The following is a 21,745-nucleotide window of genomic DNA, read 5'->3' on the forward strand; positions in this document are numbered from 1 at the left end:
CTGCAAACCACTGAGTCCTTGGTGTTCATTGCTTTTCATCTTACTAACCACACTGAAGAGTACTTTCAACATTTTCCATTTTTACTTCCAACATCTTACTTATGATATTAACATTCAGCCGATTGCTGCTATTAAGAAAATTTCTTCTTTAAAATGTATTGAAACAATTTTGGACACTGGCCCACTCAGTGAGGTACCTCTTCTATGAACAATAGAAAGCTTTTCACAGATTGGCTTGGACATCATCACTCTAGTTTTTGAACTTGAAAAATATGGTTCAAACCTAAATAAGGGTATAACTTTTGATGTTTCCTTCCAAAGCTAGGGCAATGGGTCATGTTTGGAATACTGTTGTTCGCATGAGATACGTTATTTGTAAAGGGTCAGTGAGTGTGCTGCTATCCCAAACACTGACCACCAATCAAAAAAAAAATGCCAGTGAGTCATTTTATTAACTATAATTATCTACTCTGTCTGTCTACTTGAGACAATAGTATCACTGCTTCCAAATTAATTTGCTGTTTTTGATGCACCTTGGTTTGACCTATTTTGTTGAAGGGGCAATGTGCTAATGATGCTTGATGGTGTTGCAGGAGAGGAGCTGTATGCCCATACATTAAACCATCCCATAATATCAAAAGGTCCACTCCCCACATGGAGGTTGAAGCTTATTGTGGAATATGTTGTGGTGCCATTTAAATACACCACCTTGATTTTTTTTTATTGTTGTTTTGTATGTGTTGACTTCTTAAGTATAATTAGGGCCAGTATGAAGTGATTGAATTTATTTCAGTTCATACAAAAGAAGAATATTGCCATTGTTGGAAGACTGAAAATAACATTGATAATGCTAGGTGTGCTTTACAGCTGATGAAAGACAAGAAAACAAACAAAACACAGGAATAGGAATAGGACCCTTTGAGTCTGCCCCACCATTCATGGCTGATCTATGCTGGCCTCAATTAGTCTCAAGATTTTGGCCTTTCTCACAGAGGAGCTCCTATGTTCCCAGGGCAGCAATGGTGACTACCAGAAGATATCTGTTTAAGGTAAGTGTAGGAAAGTTTAGGGGAGATGTCAGAGGTAGATATTTTACACAAAGAGTAGTGGGTGCCTGGAACACACTGCCAGGAATTGTGGTAAAGGTTGATACAAGAGGGACATTTAAAAGCCTCTTAGATAGGCACATGGATACTTTAAAAAATGGAGGGTTATGGGCTGTGTAGAAGGGTTGGGTTAGATTGATCGTTAAATATGTTTATATCGGCACAAAATCATGAGCCGGAGAGCACATGCTGCGTTACACAGTTCTGTGTTCTAGGAAACAGATCTTCTCTTGAAAAATTGAGGAGGAATTGGTAAATTGCTTTCAGCTTTTGTATCTTCTACCTGGTTGGGATTGGGGAAGAAGTAAAGAAGTGCAGGGTGGGAAGGGTCTTTGATTATGTTCGCTGTTTTACCGAGGCAGTGAGAAGTGAGACAGAGTCCATGCCGGGAAGCTGGTTTCTGTGATGTTGTGAGCTGTGCCCACAATTCTCCAGTTTCTTGCAGCCATTGGCAAAGCAGTTGCAGTACCAAGCCATGATTCATCCTGATAGATGCTTTCTGAGGTATGTCAATAAAAATTGGTGAGGATAAAAGGGGATATGCCAAAGTTTTACAGTCAAGTTAGGAAGTAGATGCAGTGCTGAACTTTCTTGGTCATGGCATCAATGTGGTTGGACCAAGACTCCTAAGAACTCGAAGCTCTCAACCCTCTCAGCCTAAGGACTGTTTGTTTCAAGAGAGTGTGTGCCCCCCTCCCTGAAGTCAATCACCAGTTCTTTTGCTGACATTGACAGAAACGTTGTTGTCACATCACCATGACGAGGCTCCTTATCTTGCTCGTAAAATATGGCCCGCTTTAGTGGTGTCATCTTCAAACCTGCAGACGGAGCTAGAGCAGAACTTGTCACGCAGTCATTTGTGCTTAGGGAGTGAAGTAAGGGGCTGAGGCTGCAGCCTTGTGGACACCGATGTTGAGGATAATTGTGGCGGAGTTGTTGTTGCCTATCCTTACTAATTGTGGTGTCATGGTGAGTGCTGGCAACAACTGAACCCAGGTGCAGAGGAACAATAGACTCCCATGTACAGACAGAAACATGAGCTTATACATAGGAATTCTGACAGAGCATCAGTGGCTCAACCACGAGACAAATTATTCTCAAAACAGGGACCACACTATAAGCTCTAATTGGGAATCCACTTTAAATAATCACAAAATGCAGAAAATCCCTGCCAGTCAAAATAAACTTGAAAAGATTAAATAGAAAGCACAAGGGCTTAATGACTCTAGTTAAGACAACAATTAACAAATACAAGTGCTCTAGAACATCAGAGTCCAATGCTCTATGGTTAGCCACACATTTGGTTTGTTGGTCAGGAGGCCAAGCATGGAAACAGGCCCTAAAGCCCAACTCATCTTTGCTGACCAAGATGCTCAGCCAGTCTAGACCCACTTGCTCACGTTAGTCTCATGTCCCTCAAAAGTTTTCCTGTCCATGTACCTGTTGAAATGTTTTTTAAACGTTGTATTTGTACCTGCTACAACCACTTCCTCTTGTTCCATATACATACCCTCTGCTCGAAGTAGTTGCCCCTCAAGTCCCTTTTAAATCTTTCCCCTTTCACTTTTTTGAACTCCTTTCCCTAGAAAATAGACTATGTGCAGTCACCCTATCTCTACTTCTCATGATGGCATGTGCCTGTATAAGGTTGCCCTCAGTTTCCTTTGCTCCTAACCTATCCAAATTCTCCCCAAAACGCTCCAGTCCTGACAACTTCTCATTAAATTTTCTTTGCACACTTTCCTTCCTAATGATGTATTTCCCATAAGAAGGAAACTTCTGAACTACCAGCACTGTGCTCCTCACATGTTCACTCATGTACTTTGCCTTGTGGAAGTATGGAATGTTGTACTTGGTCTCTCAGTTTTGACTGGCATAACTGCCACAGTTCTATTCGAATGGAGTTGTCTGTCATTGGGGGTGGGGATGGTATTGGTGGGAGCTGAGCAAGCTTCAGGGACCAGAGACTTAGGAACTGCTCAAGGAATATATGCTGCACATTTTGGGACAGTCACCATAGTGAGGCCTCCAGATCACTGGGAACTAATTGGCCACAAACGTTAAGTGGAGTTGTGGGAACACCAAAAGATTATCTCTAATTACAATCAGGATATCCACTCTGATATCATCTGGTCTTATCTGGCCTGCTGAATATTATCTGTAGTTTTCATTTTCGTTAGATTTACTTTCAGGGTCTCAACTTGTTTGACATTTTGTGGTTTGTTGCCCAAAACTCATCCTAAAAGAGTCAGCCAAGCATTAATATTGAACAGGATCCACATTGCATTTTCATCAAAACTAAATGGGCAAATACCTTCTTGCAAATAAAATAAACTCAGACATGTCCAGCTAGTTGAAGGTAGTTGCAACTTGCCTTCACATTGTTCTTGTCCTCAGTTCCTAGATATAAGGAGGAACCAAACAAAATTCTGAAAATGAAATAAATAGCTGCTGGTGCTGGAAATCTTAAACAGAAAAGGATTTCCGTTTCTCTTTCCACAGATACTGCCTGGGCGGCTGAGTTTTTTTTTTGTTTCGTATTTTTTGATAATGGTGTCACGCAAAGTGAAGATTGCCTTCCAGAGAATACGTCTACAGAGCGCTCCAAGCTTCACGTAAACCCACGGGGAAAGGGCTTGAAGACATTATCAACCCCACCTCGCCGTGCAGATATCTTCGAGGTTCCAGTGACTTTACTTCTCATGAGAAGTCACCTCAGCGTGTGGGGACGTGACGTTAGTGGAGGGAATGTTCTACCCGATAAGGAACACTATCCACTCAGAACTTGCTCGACGCGATAATACCACAGGTGCAAACGTCAGCATTAAAGGGACGCTTACGCTCAGCCCAGCACTTACACTTCTGATAGCAGCAGCGAAATAAGGCGGTTTAACGTTGATTAGGAAAAAAAGACCTCGTCGATCTCGGGACGGGTGAGTGAGGAGGCGGCATTAGAAGGACCAACCTATAATACCTCCAATCTGCGAGCCAATGTCCGAAGTGAGCCGGCGACGTTCGGGCAGCGGCGGGCTGATCGACACCAATACAGACTCAGTCTGAGAAACTTTACCGGCGAGCAAGAGGATTGAAGAAGGAAAAAGTCTAACAGTCTGGGAGAAAGAGTTTAATTGCATCCAGTGCAACAACTGGGGGTTAGTCCCAGTGAATAGAGAATTGGGGAGGCAAAAGGGGGCTACAAATAATGTTTTGCTTTAACATCGCATCTCTTTGAAAACAAGGAGGTGTTGTGTCGGAGAAGAGAGGAGGAGCTGACTTCTCGAGTCACTCAACAACCCTCACTGCGCCGGAGACACATTTCAATCGGAGTTTGAGGTATTGAACAACAGCTCAATGTCCAGAACGATGTCTCAGGCAGAGGTAGACCTAGCCGGCTTTGGGGTCATGGCTTCGGCGCTGGACTTGGAGCACTCCTCACTCCTAAACAAGATGCACAGCCGCCGGCGGAGATTTTCGGCCAAGGAAATCAGGAGAATCCCGCACCGAGCCCAGAGGAAAAGCTCCATCGAGATCGAGCTGGGCGCCGACGGGTTGCTGCTCCGCCGCCCGTCTTGGGCTCACCTCTACCCGCACGATGGTGAACCGCTGCCGCGGCCGCTTCCCCCACCTCCTTCTCCTTCTCCTCCTCTTCCTCCTCCTGCCCCGATTCTCGGCGGACCGGCAACAGACGATGCGAGCCAAAGCAGCGCCAGTGCCCCGCCGCAGACCAAAGCCGTGGCAGCCAACAGCTCGGACACGGAGGATGGAACCCCCCGCACTCCGCACAAGGAAGCAGTTCCTGAGGAGAGTAAGATGGAACCGGAGGAGAATGAGGTGGAGATGAAGGCGGTCGACACGTCTCCCGATGGCAGATTCTTGAAGTTCAACATTGAGCTCGGAAGGGGTTCCTTCAAGACGGTCTACAAGGGCTTGGATACAGAGACAACCGTAGAGGTGGCGTGGTGTGAGTTGCAGGTGAGAAGAAGTAAAAACCTGCATAAATATGAAACTTTTAACATCCCTAAAGCGCTTTACAAACTAGTCTAGATTGGTCATAGTTGTAAGGGACGACGCATATTCGCACCACCTGCTCCTACAGAGAGATAAATATCAGCCAGGGCATATCTCTTGCTATGCTCACAATATTGCTAGGAGATATTCGAGAGAGAGAGAGAGAGAGAGCTGGTCTACTCTTTAATCCAAAAGACTTGCATGAGAAATTCATCCCTACGGTAGCACTAAGCTTGCTGTACAGTCACGTCAAAGCACCTCTATTTCAAAAATAACTTTGCCTCACTTATTTACATGTGTGTTGTTTTCTGCCTTTAAAAATCGTTTCATTGATTTCAGTGGGATGATTTTCATAGATGCATTATAATGCATGGCTATAGAGAGCATTTGAAGCTATGAAAAGATCACATAGAAGGGAAATTGGAAAAGTGTTCATACCCACCATCAAGTACTCATCTACACAAATCCTAATTTAATCCCACTCCGTTCTCCCTGTATTGCATTCAGTTTCTCCAGATTCTATCATCCAAAATTCAAAGTACATTTATTATTGAAGTAGGTATGCAGTAAACAGCCCTGCGATTGCTGTTCTCCAGACAGTCACAAAACAAAGAAATCCATGGAACCGGTTCAAAGAAACACATCAACCCACCACCCCCGCGCGTGCAAAGAAACAAATCATGCAAACAGCAACAAAAAAAATCAACACCCCCATGTGCAAAAGGCAAATCGCGCAAACTGCAAAAAAAATTAACCCCGCGCAAAAAAGTCAAATCATGCAAACGGCAAAAAGAAAGAACGAGCGAAAAGACAGAATATAAAAACACAAAATCGAAAAACCTACACATAGGGCAATTTATGGTGGCTATTTAACCCACCAGCCTGTAGATCTTTGAGCTGTGGAAGGAAGGTAGATAATCCAAAGTTTTAAAGTAGATTTATTATCAAAGTACTACATGTTAGCATATATAACCCTGAGATTCATTTTATTGCAGGCATTTGCATGAATAAATGCAATAGAATTTTACAAAAAACTATACATTAACAAAGATTGACAAACAACTTGCAAAACAAGGCAAACTGTGCAAGTGAAGATAATCCTGAGAACGTGAGTTGTAAGGGGTCCTTGAGAGTGAGTCTGTAAGTTGTAGAATCCAAAGGAAATGCACACAATCTCAGTGAGACTGTGCAAACTCCGCACAAACAGCACTCAGGAGAGGATTAGATCCAAGTTGCTGGAGCTGTCAAATAGCAGGTCGACTATCTGTGCAATTCTGTCACCCTGGGAAGCAGTTCTGCACAGCAGCCTCTTGACAGTAGTCAATAAACAGTTTAGTATGCTAACATTTAATTCAAGTTACACTGAAATATTAATCATGGTGTTACTGCAGAAATGCTTCATTATCACACTACTGAAAAGAAGAACTTTTACCATTTTAAGAGATCCCAAAGCAGCTAATGATGTTACAAATGAAGCAACACACATCAAAGTTGCTGGTGAACGCAGCAGGCCAAGCAGCATCTATAGGAAGAGGCGCAGTCGACGTTTCAGGCCGAGACACCAAGTGAAGCCACAGTTTTGATGTAGAAAAGAGTCCAGTGTGTCTGTGCACAGCCATCCGCCACAAACGGCAGTAATAATCGGGTAACCAATAGCTGGTTGAAATATAAGTGTTGTCTTCCAAGTAATTTTATGTTTTGTTTCCATCCAGCAGGATATGAGCTATTGATTTATCTAGAAATGACACCTCCAACCATGCAATATTCTCTCAGTACTTCATTACAGAGCACTGGAGTGGAGCTTGAACCTACTAGCCTTCCGACTCCAAGACAAGAGGGCCCTTGGTGACCAAAGCTAGTACCTAATGATTAAGTTATACCAATCTCTTATTTTGTCAATGGAGGGCATAACACTATCTTGTTCACGTTCCACTGAGGCTCCTTTCTCTTGGTGTCTAAAAATAGGAAGGTTTAGATTATATGGGTGTAGAGAGAATCTTTTCACTTGCCTGGAAAAGCAGAACTGAAAGCAATCGATGCAAGAATCCAGTAGGTAATTCAAAAGAAATCTCTTCATCCTAACCGTATAGAACATACAGAATTTGCTCCTACAAGTGTGATTGAGGCAATTTAAAAGGAAGAGAATAGAGAGTTACACTGGAAGATTTAGTTTAAGAAAAAGTGAGAGGGCTCTCAAGCAGGGCAAAAATGCCAGTGTGATGTGGGTGGGCCAAATGGCCTATTTTGTCTAATCCTGTGGACTGGTGATAGCAACTTAAACTGTTATTCCCCTATCATGATATCTGGATGTAATTATTCTTCCGCAAATTCCTGCCAAAATTCTGACCACCCGCTACCTCTCCACCTTCACATTCAAAAGTGTGATGTTTGCATATAATTTGGTTTTGTTTCCACTGCAATGACAAACTGACAGAGACTGCTATATACAAGTACCAGCAAGATAGGGAGGTGCTCGGTTATCCAAGAGACTTAAACTTAAAGGCTTGACATAGCAATGAAATTACACAGTGTCAGATCAAAGTACTGGATAGTGCAGAGAGTAGTCATGGGCTGTGGATGATATCAATGTGTTGGTGAAATGGGCAGATGATATTTAATTTTGGAAAAATGTGAGGTGACGCATCCTAATGAGGCTAGGATATACACCTTGAGTGGTGGAATTCTAGAGATTTGAGGAACAGAGAGACCTTTAGGTACAAATCCTTGGAAATCCTTGAAGGTGGCAGCATAGGTAGGTAATGTGGTTAAGAAAGCAATACAGGCTTTCATTAATCAGGGCATTGAATACCAGAGCAGGGAGGTTGTGCTCCAACTTATCAAACATCAGTCAGACATCAGTTGAAGTGCTGGCCACCACAATAAGAAATGTATAATAGCTCTGGAAAGGATGCAGAAGGAGTTCACCAGGATATTGCCTGGAATGGACCATTTCAGTTTTGAGGAGAGACAAGAGAAGCTAGGTCTGTTCTCTTGGAGTGGAGAAGGTTAAGAAGGGAGATGATTGAGGTATGTAACATTATGAGGGATACAGATGGGGTAGACTGTAGGAAACGATTCCCTAATCTCAGAGATAGGTAAAACATGAGGACATCAATTTAGGGTAAGGGGTAAGAGATTTAGAGTAGAACTGAGCGAGCACATTTCACCCAGAGAGTGATGAGTACATCACTCCTACTCTCACAGACTGAGAGAGTAGTGGAACAGAATTGCTGAGACTGTTAAGAAATATCTAGACACACATTTGAATTACCTCAGCAAAGAAGGTTACAGGCCAAGTGCTGGAAGATGGAATTAATATGTATGGGTACCCACTAGTTAGCATGGATATGGTGGGTTGAATGGCCTATTTCTATGCTAGATGAGAGCATGACTCTAAGCCATTTGCAAGTGAATCTGTTGCTGTTGCAAATTTGTAATGATAGCATTGCACTTTTAAGGGTTACTAGTGGCAGATGTGGATTTGAGGATGGAAGGGCATTCATCTCCAGTTGCTGACACTAAGTGCAATATTAAACTGCAACAGCATTATATATGGCATAATTGAAGTTCATTTCTATGGACACCAGTGCTGTCAAGTAGTGTGTTTAACTCTACTGGCTGGGAATGCATTTCTGTGCAAAGTTATTTAGTTGGTAGGAGTGATGTGATAGCAGTGAAAGGGTGGATAGAGAAAGCCTTATTTTGTCATTCCATCGTTGGACTTAGTTATTATTTAAATGGAGCATGGAACGGAGTGTCTCGTAGTTGTAATCATCACTTCTGTGCTTGTTTGTTTCATACTCCGGTTAGCTGTGTCTTGTTTTTCCTTGGCCAGCTTCCAACCAGACAGCACATGGTGCCCTGGAAAATATATCCATGTGGCCAAGTTATAAAAATAATTTTGAAAGTCTGAACTAAACCAATAACTTTAATAATTTATGTGATAGGCTGTGGGAGGTATTCTTGACAGAGTTTGGGAATGAAATTTATTTACATAAAGCAACAATTTGAAGTGTCGTTGGCAAATGATAATCATCATTAGTAACAAATTAAGCATGCATTGTTTTATTATTAAAAATGATTTTGTGTGCATTCAATAAACAATAGGTAACAGTGTATCTTATTCCATTCAGTGAGTGAACAGAGCTCTCCATTTTCTCTTCGTACTTCTGTTTGAGCTGTCCTGATGGATAGTCTCAGCCTGAAACATCATCTCTTTAATCCTCTCCATAGATGCTGCCCGATCTGCCAGTTCCTCCAGCATCTTGTGTGTGTTGCTGTCGATTTTCAGCATTGGCAGAACCTCTTGTGTTCAACAGTTTGAGAATGCATTACATATATCAATCACCTTTAGGGCAAAATCAACAGATGTACTCAAAGGGGACGTGCTCACTTGCTCAGCAAACAACTGTTGTTGGAGATAATCTCGTCATTTTAAAGTTGAGGCTGGTTCCTATCATTTTAGGAATAGATACAAAACATAGATTATTTTGATTCTGCTAAATAAGAAGGTAGTTTTCTCCATGAAAGAATTATTTAAATGACTGAACCAGTGCTTGCTGGGATTTAAGATTAAAAAGGTAACAACGACATGGCTAACAATGTAATCGAAGCAATTTGTAGTCCAATTAGCACATTCTTGGTCTGTGTAATACCAGTCTTGTTTATACGCTCAGTGGCCACTTTATTAAGTATCTCTTGTACCTAATAAAGTGGCCACTGAGCCTATGCTAGTGGTCTTCTGCTGCTTTAGCCCATCCATTTCAAGGTTCGACACGTTGTGCATTCAGAGATGCTCTGCAGCACGCCACTATTGTAACACGTTGTTATTCCAGTTACTGTCTCCTTCCTGTCTTCTGGAGTCAGTCTGGCCATTCTCCTCTAATCTCTATTATTAACAATGCATTTTCACCCACAGAACTTCCACGTATTGGGTTTTTTTCTGTTTATCGCACCATTCTCTGTAAACTCTAGAGACTGTTGTGCATGAAATTCCGGGAGATCAGCAGTTTCTGAGATACTCAAACCCCTCCTTCTGGTACCATCAATCATTCCACGGTCAAAGTCACTTAGATCACATATCTTCCCCATTCTGGTGTTGGTCTGGACAACAACTGAACCTCTTGACCATGTCTGCATGTTTTTCTGCATTGAGTTGTTGTCACATGATTGGCTGATTAGATATTTGCATTAACGAGCAAGTGTACAGGTTTACCTCGTAAAGTGGCCACTGAGTGTAAATATGTTCTTTAAAAAAATCTCCATACCTAAAAATGTGTTCAGCCAATACAGTAGATATATTTTACGCTGTTTGATTTGTACCTAATAAAATACTCTATTTTGGCCTTAGTATGGTCTTAAAACTGTAGCAGTATTAAAAAATACATATATATTTTATCACTAAGGACAGCAGGACTTCACAATGTACTCCAATTTCTGAATGCAAAGCAATCCATTTATTTAAAGAACAAAAAGCAGATCATAAATGTTTGTTTTAAAGCTGTTGACTAGAACTCCTACATGGATTATTTTTCCATTAAAAGCACATCTCATTACTCACTATTTATTTCAGCAACCACACTTTGGATTTGAGGTAAAATAACTTTACAATGCAGACAGTCATTCACTGCATTTGATATATAGAGGGCACGTCTGTGAGAAAACGTCTACATTTTATTTATTATTCAGTATCAATCATTTAAATTGTACTTCAGTACAGAAACTTGCTGTGTTATTTAACTTAATTTAATTTGGCATTTTATATTTTTTTTCTGATGAGGTAAAGACAACATGAGTTCAATTTTTATAACTTTTAAAAATAACCAGATTCTCATAAATAACTGGCTCATTTAATTGCTTCATATATCGTGATGTTAAATTACTTAGTGAGACAAGTAGTCTGTTAGTTAATTAACTAATCAGGTTGCAATTTTTTTGCTCTCTCCTTGCCTGAGAAGATCTTCTATCTAGGTATTGTGATTGTGTCCCCAATATGTTTTTAATAACATGCATAGTGCATTCTGTTCTCCAACAGGCCAATTTTTGTTTTAAATCTACAAGAAAAAGCACATTGAAACCAGTTAGTTACTTGTTGTTAAACGCCAATAAGTTGAACGCATGTCCCCAAGGTCATTTGATTTACTTTCAACCTAGAGTGCAAAGCTTTAAGGAGGATAGTGTACATTTATATATTGGTACTAAGGTCTCCTTCTAACAACTTAATTACTGTAATGGCCTGATTAGATTGTGAAATCACATGTAAATAATTCACTGTTGATGACATAAGCATACTTCACTAATACTTCTGATCTACGGAATTACTTTTCTCTCTCTGTTAATGTGTAATAGAGCACTCAAAAGAGTGTAAAATGTTGAAACATTTCCCTAACAGTTGCTGAGGTACAAGGAGAATTTTGTCAAAGTTTTTGGTGATGTGCTAAATCTACACAAACTTCTAAGAAAGTAGAGGTATTGCCAGGCATTCTTTGTGATATTAACACTTATGTGCAGGTCCCAGGATAGATAGTCATAGTCATAGTCATAGTCATACTTTATTGATCCCGAGGGAAATTGGTTTTCGTTACAGTTGCACCGTAAATAATTAAATAGTAATATGTAAATTATGTCAGGAAATAAGTCCAGGACCAGCCTATTGGCTCAGGGTGTCTGACCCTCCAAGGGAGGAGTTGTAAAGTTTGATGGCCACAGGCAGGAATGACTTCCTATGACGCTCTGTGTTGCATCTCTGATATGTTAACAGACTAACCCTCTCTACCTCTGTTCTGTTAATGAGGACTAACTTATAGACCTCTGGCTTCTTCATCCTGTAGTTTTGTGGGCAGCTCACAGAAAAACTACTGTATGTACATTTTTAAAATCTGCTGCCCAGTGCAAGAGACATTGTTTGGACCTTTCTGTCAATCAGTGAACTTGCTATTGCAATGTTTTCTAATTATTCCACTTTTTGTAGCAGTTTTGGAATAACCAAGTGTAACACGTGATGTTCTTGCAAACACCTAGTTCATATTTCCTATTTGCCAGCTGAACATATAACATTGAAGGATTGCCTGTTCAAGAGTGACATGAGAAAGCATTGCATCCAGAGCAGGGGTTCCCAACCATTTTTATGCCATGGACCAATATCATTAAGCAAGGGGGTCCATGGACCCCAGTTTGGAAATCCCTGGTCGAAAGTATTGTAAAATTTCCATACCCAAAAAAATTATGGATGCTGAATTGCTAAATGTATTCAAACCCAAGGTAAAAAGATGTTTGAACTATAAGGTTACCACCTCTTTCATCAATAAAGCACAGCAGCGTCTCCATTTCTTGAGGAGATTGAGGCTCCTGCTCCCACCTCTGCCATTCTAAGCAATTTTTATAGGAGCACCAGTGAGAGTGTCCTGACCAGCAGTCTGGGAATTGCAAGACATTTGACCGCGACCCTACAAAAGATTGTGATTACTGCTGAGAGGATCATCGGAGTCTCTCTTCCAGCCATCGGGGATATTTGTCAGGAGCACTGCATGCTCAGGGCCCTTAGCATTGGCAATGATCCCTCCCATCCATCCATGAAAATGCATTAAGACCAATCATGAGGTCAGCCGTGGTCTTCCTGAGTGGTGCAACAAGCTCAGCTCTTGTAGCTTCTTGTTCCTGTTTGTGTTCCTGTGTTAATTTCTAGGTCAGTGAATGCTGTTAGGTACAGAGCTCTACAGAAGTAAACAAAGGACAATTAAATGTACTGTATGAAATCAATAAAATGATCACATGGTTTTTATTTGGTGATTTGGACTTGCCCCTCCTGCCCTGAAAACAACTTCACAAGCGAATGATTCCACCAGTTCACTGCCTAATGATCTCATTTTTATGGGCAGGGTGGCAAGGTTTCTTTGGTTTACAATGAGAATGCAAATTGAATTTTGGCTCTCTTATGTGATTGAGTGTAAAGCAATTCAGGGGTTTTTGTGAAGAATGATGCAGCATCTATTCTATTAAGTGAGCATTCAAAATGTTTTTCTGCCCTGCCTATTTTCAGTCACAGTAATTACTTACCCTTTTTAATGGCTTTTGCATGTAAATAAAAGCTAATGATGGGTCAGAAAATGGAAATCATTTTCAAGTTGAGATTTGTATGTTCCAGCTATGTGTTTCGTCTAGTAATGGATTGTTGGTAACCAAGGACAATATTAGCATTCATTGCGCAGCCCTGATATCCTTAAACTCCAGCTTCTCAAACTCCTGCAGTCATTTTGATGAGGTGCTACCATGGTGCTTTGGAGTAGAGCTTAAATTAATGAAAATAAAGATTTCCAAATCAGGGTAAAGTGTGAAAAAGAGGGGAACCCACGGGTGGCAGTGAAGCCATGTATCTGCTGCCTTTCCCTTCAAAACAATGGAGATGTTTGGTTTAGGAAGTGTGCGAATTGCTCCAGTGCATTTCACAGACAGTGCAAATGCTGCATGGACTGCCTTGGTGGTGGAAGGAGTGAAAGTTGATTGTGTAAGTGAGGCGCCCATTCACTGGGCTGCTTTATTGTGTGATAATATAAACATAAATTGTCGGAAACTCAGCAGGTCAGGCAGCATCTCTGGAAAGCAGAACAGGGTTAATTGTTCTGACAAAGGATCTAAACTGTAACACACAAAATGCTGGAGGAACTCAGCAGGTCAGGTAGCATCTATGGAAAGGAATAAACAGTCAACGCTTTGGGCCAAGACCCTTCATCAGGACTCACCTAAAATGTTAACTCTATTTCTCTTTCCATAGATGCTGCCTTACCTGATGAATATTTCTAGCATTTTCTGCCTTTATTTCAGATTTCTATTCTCCAGGTTTTTCTTTTATTTTCTTATACAAATGATGTCAGACTTCCTGAATGTTGTTGGAGCTATATTCATGCAGACAATTTTTATCAAAATGTACAATTACAAAATGTTCAAGATTGACCTCTTTGGTACACGAGTTTCCAAGCAGGAGCATAACCCCTCTCCTGAGCAACAAATATTTAATATTCTGTTCAAAGTTTTGAAAGCAGCCAGAAGGTTCAACTGTGAGCTAGTTACATACTCTAGCTTTTCAATACAGATTCACATTAGTGCTGATATTAACTCCAAAGGGGGGAAATTCCTTGGTGTTATGAAATAAATCACTTGTTTATTTAGTGGATCTGCATTTGTGAAGTGAAGGTCTACCTTGAAGCATTATAATATATGCAATTTGCTGTTTCTTAGCTGTAATGTGTATATCAGATGGAGATCTGAATTATTTACACTACCCATCCTTGTGAAGTGACATTCTTGAGATCATTTATTGAAATATGCAAATACAGGATGTTCCCAGGCTATGACAGGGTTCAGTTCCTGAGAACTATTGATAACTCAAACTGTTTCTAAGTCAGAAATGAACAGAAACAGCTGTGATAGGAGAACATGTAGGTATAGGAAGAGTGCCTATCAGCCAGTCACCCTGACCCAGTGAGCAAGTGAGAGAGATACAGTCGACGTTTCGGGCCGAGACCCTTTAGTCCTGACGAAGGGTCTCGGCCCGAAACGTCGACTGTACCTCTTCCTAGAGATGCTGCCTGGCCTGCTGCGTTCACCAGCTATTTTGATGTGTGTTGCTTGAATTTCCAGCACCTGCAGAATTCCTCGTGTGAACAAGTGAGAGAGTCAGCTCAGCACTTCCAGCTCTGATTGCTTTCATCCAGCCCCTGAATTTTGTGACTCATGGGCAGTTGGTGAGAGGAAGCATGCAGAACTACCCAATTCCCAATTGGCAGATGATGCCTGCAGTCCCACAGCAACCAAGAAGTCCACCCCACCAGTCTCTCAAAAAGGTTCTTTTGTATCTATCAGAGATTTGTAACCTGGGGAGGACCTGTGTGAGCATCTGTTTAAAATAGAGATATTACTTTTACACAATCATCTCACCTTCCAAAACTCTCTTTTTGATTGTTTCGTCCTTGCTGTCTGCATGGGTAAAGCCCTCGCCACCATTAAGCCTGTATCCATGGAGTGCTGTGGTAGAAAAGCAGCATCCATCATCATGGACCCCCACCACCCAGGTCATGCTGTCTTCTCACTGCTGCCATCAGGAAGAAGGTACAGGAGCCTCAGGACTCATACCGTCAGGTTCAGGAACAGTTAACACTGCTCAACCATCAGACTCTTGAACCAGAGGGGATAACTTCACTCAACTTCACTTGCTCCATCACGGAACAGTTCCCACAACCTATGGACTCACTTTCAAGGACTCTTCATCTCATGCTCTTGATATTTATTGTTTGTTTATTTATTTATTATTATTATTTCTTTATTTCTTTCTTTCGTATTTGCACAGTCTGTTGTCCTTTGCACATTGATTGTTTGTCCGTCCTGTTTAATGCAGTCTTTCATTAATTTTATTGCGTTTCTTGAATTTACTGTGATTGCCCTTAAGAAAACAAATCTCAGGGTTGTATATGGTGACATCTATGTACTTTGATAATAAATTTACTTTGAACTTTGAGATGGCAAGTTTAGAGTCATGGTCATAGAATTATACAGCATGGAAACAGGACCTTCTGCCCATCCAAGCTATTCCCAGTTGCCAGCATTTGACCCATAACTTTCTAAACCTTTCCAATCCATGTACCTGTCCAACTTATTGTAGCAAAATGCACGCTTAATTAATGATTCTTCAATGTGTTTAAGCAGAACATTTGCAGCCCATTTGATCCTGCTAGCAATGTATTTTACTGCCGCTATTAGTCGATGACTATATTACAACAATGATATTTTCTGTGAAGATATACTACATTAAAAACTCACCTCCTTTATGCTCTTCATACTTCCTTCTTTTATTACTTATGGTTAACCTGTGACAAACAGCCTAATCAGGTTGGAAGAGTTCCAAAACAAAGTAAGTACTTCATCCGTAAGTAATTTTCTCTAGCTCTGTCAGTTGATAGGACTAGATTACTCCTCTAAAGATATTGGATCCAAAGGTTATTTAAGGTTGGATTTAGAGTCTCCCCATAATCATCAACATTTATTTCTGCTTTTACTTTGAAATCCCCTTAACACGGAAATATCAAAGTGTCCACAGTAGTTCATCGATCATTGACTTTTGACTTAGTGACAGCAGCAGGCTACGGAAACTTGAAAAGGTAAACGTCTATGCTGAATGCATGCATCATCTACTAAAGTATTTACAAGTTATAAACACTAAACTTTCTTTGTTAATAAATTGTTGTGATACCTCGTTTGTGAAATTAACAATGGTGTTGATTTTTATATCTAAATATCATTGAAATAAATAGCAATGGCAATCAAAAAGGCAGATGAAAGAATGGGTAATTGCAAAGTAATAATGAGTAACTCTTCAGAGGTATACTTCATGCTCTTAGAAAAGTATGGACTCTGTTTGAAAATAACCCTGATCCATTCTATCTTCTCACATCATCTCTGAAAATCTCGGGTTTAATTCCATGTGAGCTGAATAGGGTTCTATGTTGTTGACTGCAATGTTGCCTGTTAGAAATTCAAAATCAAACTACTGCAGATGCTGAAAATCAGAAATAAAAAGATAAAATGCTGAAAATACTCTGCACATCTGCAGGAGAGGAACATGGTGTTTTAAGTCAATAACCTTTGCTTTAACCTTGTTCCTTACTGCATAGTTGCTGCCTGACCTGTTGGGTATTTCCAACATTCTTAATTTAATTGTCTTTTGATGCTCTGCATCTTGAGATGGACATCCTACCACAGCCCATACTAGTAGTAGTAGTAATGCGATCACTCAAGTTGAATGTGATGTTCTCCAAAAGGATGTCATTTTTTAATGTGAGGAAGCTAATGCATGGCAGCCACCACGTGGTCCTTGGCAGATTGGGGTCAGGGTCCAGTGACGTGGCATGCAAGATGACTGGGGACCCTGCCCTGCTGTAACCATCCTTTCCCTTCACTGCTGTTGTGATGTGTCATCTTCTTCTGCCAGCTGCACTGTTAAGATCTTGGTTGGATTGCTCTTTGTCTGGAACCTTCGCCCTTGACATTACTGCTGTAGGTGACCCTACAAGGAGCCAAGCACCAGACGGCATTACTCCGGGGATCTCAGAAACTCTCAAGCCTCTCCACCCCGACAAGGTGACAATATTACCCTTTTCTGTTGCACAGAAGTCCTGGCTGATGCATCCTCTTCATTCAGTGCTACTAGTCCCAATCTGGACACACATCTGGTACTCTGTTCAACATTTGGCAACTGTCTGTAGAACAGGGACTTGAAGCTGGGAATGCATTTCACAAGTCCTCTCTGAAGTAAATCTGCTGAGCCAGCAAAATATTAAAAGCAGGAAAGTACTTAAATTTCTCACGAGTGACTGTTGTATTTCGAGCCCCAACATCCTCTTCTATTGATACTGAACACTTAAGTCACTTTTCTCCTGGTATCCTATATCTCACTTTTACTCAAAGCAGCTTCTTTTCACCTCATATGCCCACTTCAATGGTTTCCATAGCTTCTTTCAAAGATTTAACTTTCCTTTAGTGGAATGCTAATAAGCAGGTGTGCAGTTTTTAAAGGGCGAATTAAAGAGACAATTACATTGGCTTTCCTGCTAAAACAAAAATTCTCACCCCCTCCCCCATAAGGTGTTCTTTTGTAACTTGCACCCAAGTGTTAAAATCATGCGGTTGCTCCCATCGTTTCATTTATTCCAGGCTCAGTAACCAGTTTGAGCAAGCTAGGTATTCCTACTGACGGAGATACATGTTGAATCAAATGCAAGTTGCATTTGTCATCATTTTCACAAGTATAAGCAGCATTCATAAAAAAAACATAAACTAAATATAAACAATACATAAAGAACATAATTAGAACAAAAAAACTGTCCACTTTAGTGCAAAGTGATTAGTGATCATAGTGTTGCTAAACCAGTGATTAGGGTTTTGCTGATTGACTCAAGAAAAGTAAGGAAGCTAAGTCGTTGTTCTTGAACCTGGTAGTGTGGGACTTCAGGCTTTGACAGCTCCTGTACGATAGTAATTGCAATGGGTGGTGAGGATCTTAAATCGATGTTTCCTCCTGTAGACATTACCAGTGGTGGGGTAGGATGTGCCTGGGATGAATTGGGCAGAGTCCATTGTTCTCTGCAGCTTCTTACATTCCTTTGCATTTGAATCGCTGCACCAGAATATACTCTGTACTGCAACCAGTCAGGATATTTTCAACTGTAGGGATTTGTTAGTGTTTGGCGGCAAACCAAGCCTTATAAGTCTTATTAATCATAATAAGACAGCTTAGTACAGTGCCTGTTTAAGGTAGGATTTAGCTACTGGGTATATTGTTTTGTTTCATAACTTCTGTGTACTGGTGCATTGCCAGATGTAGTTCCTTGATCAGGTTGAATGTAGTTGATTCAGCCATATGTCAATTGGGATACAGTGGATTCCTGTTAATTGGAACACATCAGGACAAGTATATTTTGGACCAATTAAGTGGCTGCCCCAATTAGCCAAAGTGTCATGTAAATAGTTAAAAAGGTATATAAAAGACAGAGTGACCATTTCTGTTTTTAAATGAAATACAGAGCAAATTAAAAAATACCAAAACTACTACAGTACTATAAAACTGTATATTAGTTCCTAAAAGTTATTGACAGAGGAATTCATTCTGTGTATACTGACATGTTCCTTTGATGGACTGTAAATGAACAAAATCAGCGCAGACGCCTAGTGTACTGCCTTCAAACAGTGTTTTCAATGTTTACATCCACCAAATCTTTGTCTTAATTGCAACATTCAAGATGATTGTTAATACCTTCAAGTTCTTCATAGGTTCTACCTTGTTGAAGTAGTAAAATCATTTCATTTTCTCTCCTGGCCATTTCTGGTAGCTCCATGCTTGAATACTTGAAACTGCAGTGAACAAAACAGTTCTGAATTGTCTTACTGTTTATTACTCACCAACAATCAGTGACAAAAATCACTGCTTTTTGAACACAAACATGCAAGTGATGGCAACAGTCTCCTGAACAATTAAATAGCACAGTTTCCCAAATAAACAAAAGAATCCTGGCTACTTTCTCAATTTGTCTTTGTTATTTGTCCCAAATATGCAGCTGCCCTGTTTAACCGATGGCTCAATTAACCAGAACCCACTGTATTTGGTTTGCTGAACTTATTTCTAGATCTTTCCATTCTGTTTAAGATACCTGAAGGGTGCTAGACAAATACAAGTCCTTTTTATTGTTTTCAAATTTTGCAATTAAAGTTAAATTCCAACCACAGAGGAGTATGAATTCTAGCAGATCAGTAGAACACCTTGCATTTCTGCATCCTCATTTTGTGGAAATTTCCATTTTTCCTTGTCACTTGAAAAATTCTTCCATGGAATGACATATAGTTGCTGATGGACATTCATTTGCACAAAGTGACCTTTGTCAGCAATGATTTGTAACAAAGGTATAAGGTCTGGAAGGATATGAAGTGGAAAGTCACGCTGGAGAACTGAGTGAGAACTTTTTTTATTCTGTGTTTAATCATGCTGTGTGTAATCTGGGGATGAAAACTTTTCCATTCATAGCATTGATATCTCCAACCTGGATATCCAACTGTTAAGATAGCCTGGAAAAGTTGAACACTAGAATGCAAACTGCACTAAGGAAAATGACAGATAGTTTAAACCAAATTCAGGGAAACCCACAGGAGGTGGTGTAGAGTTGGTTTGGTAACCATCCTAATTTTACTCTCCATTAAAATCTGTGTTCCACCTAGGCATCCTGCCAAGCTAGCAAATTAAAATTGCCTCAGGGTCTCTTATAAGCAGAGATTTTATAATATTTTCCATGAAATTTTCTCGTAAAGGTCCAGTTTGGGTACTGACTTATTGTTCTGTACTTATGGTGTCCCTTAAGCGTTTGAAGAGGAGTTACTGTCTTTCTGCCCCTTAGTAAAGCTTGCAGAGAGTTGCTGCATTTTAAAGTTTGACAAGATTTCACCTGGAAGATATAAGTCTGGAATTACACTAAATATGCCAACCATCAAACAGCTGAAATATTAATCAAAAATAGCAAAGTTTATAAGTGTTAGTAAAATATGTCTGCATAGGAAAGATATTGTTAATAAGATAAATGCCATTCTAAGTTTAGTATGACATGTGCATATTAAATACCTCCCATCTCTTTCATGCTTGATGTTTACTGTCTTGAAGTGGTTCATATGAAAAAGAATTTGCATCTTAAGTAATACTTTATAAAATATTACGTAAATGGAAAGGGAAGGATCGGGGACAAAAAGTACTGCTGTACTTTTCCCTCGTTCTTCCTAGTTTGAAAGAGCCTTTCACCTTCTTCAAGGTGATGAATGTCAGTGTTGAGGGATTAATTATTTTTCCAATTGCGTCGGCAGTGTGTGTGTGCCAGAAGCACTTAGATTTGGTGCAGATTAGCTGTGGAATAAAGCTTCCAGTGATGTCCCAAAATTGAGTCCCAGCCCAAATGAATGCATCATTTACATTTTGTATGAGACTGTTTTGCATGAAATTTATGCTTTAGAGCAAAAGTTCTGGTGTAGTTATTAAAGAGCCAGGTTATATGCAATTGAAATTTTTTTTAAACTGTAAATGCTGGTTACTAGCTATTTAGTTATATTGATAGTCAGGTTCACCAGTGATGGGGAGATTTGTGTGCACATATGTGCAGAAAAGCACCTGCATGCATTTCCTGCCACTGGAAAAAAATCCTGTGTAAAGTAGAACTTGGTTGCTGGTGGACCTTTGAGTTAAATGGGATTTAATGTCATATGCACAAGTTCATATGTGTACGGGTGCAATGAAAAACTCACTTGCAGCAGTGTCACAAACACATAGCATCATGTAAGCAGCATTCACAAGACAAACCTAAGTTATACACAACATTTTCAGGAAAGAATACAATCAGAACCAAAAGAAGTCCTTTTCAGTGTAAAATGATAATAGTGTTACTGAGCTGTAATGATTTGGGCTTGCTTGTCGGTTCAGGAACTGAATGATTCAGGGGTTCCCAATCTTTATTTATGCTATAGACCAATACCCTTAAGCAAGGGGTTCGTGGACTCCAGGTTGGAAACCCCTGAAGGCTGAAGGGAAGTAGCTGTTCCTTTATCTAATGGTCTGCTACATAAAGCTTCTGTACTTCTTGCAAAAAGATGGGATGGAACAATGGTATGGGTCTTTGATTTTCAAAATGTGGCCTGTTTCAGGGCTGATTTGCAACTGAGTTATTGTTAATATCCTTGCAGCAGAGTGGTATCTCTCATAAGGCCAAGATCCCACTCTGTTGTATTCTTAATATAGTTGGTGCAATAGCCATTTCACATCAAAACAAGAAGTGCAGAGCCAGCTTCCTATCCTCAATGTAAAATTTGGGATCTGGATTGCAAGGAAGAAGCCTAACACCAGACCTGAATGTAGCCCAGAGCTTGAACATTTGAGTATTGACATCATCCCTCCGAGTCAGACATAGTTTGCAAGAAATGACCAGCTTGTAAAACAATGAGAGGAGGACCTTCCAGGAATATTTGAAGTTCTGATAGTTGTGATATCTTTGTGAATCCAGCTCCAGTAGGTACATGGGGAACATCCCAACACCTGTTTCGGAAAAGTCCTCCCC

At 40.3% G+C, this 21,745-nt stretch overlaps 1 protein-coding gene across 2 annotated transcripts in view; it reads left to right on the top strand.

The window, feature by feature from the left end:
- Positions 1-3,810: 3,810 nt before the first annotated feature.
- wnk4a (WNK lysine deficient protein kinase 4a) overlaps positions 3,811-21,745 on the top strand; it is a 97,174-nt gene continuing 79,239 nt past the window's right edge. For both annotated transcript variants that reach the window (XM_063037518.1, XM_063037519.1), the window contains exon 1: positions 3,811-5,078. In XM_063037518.1, coding sequence (XP_062893588.1) covers positions 4,458-5,078 — 621 coding nt within the window. In that variant the 5' untranslated portion in view covers positions 3,811-4,457. The remainder of the gene's footprint in view (positions 5,079-21,745) is intronic.

Source organism: Mobula hypostoma, chromosome X1 (assembly GCF_963921235.1).
Source record: "Mobula hypostoma chromosome X1, sMobHyp1.1, whole genome shotgun sequence".
Lineage (NCBI taxonomy): Eukaryota > Metazoa > Chordata > Chondrichthyes > Myliobatiformes > Myliobatidae > Mobula > Mobula hypostoma.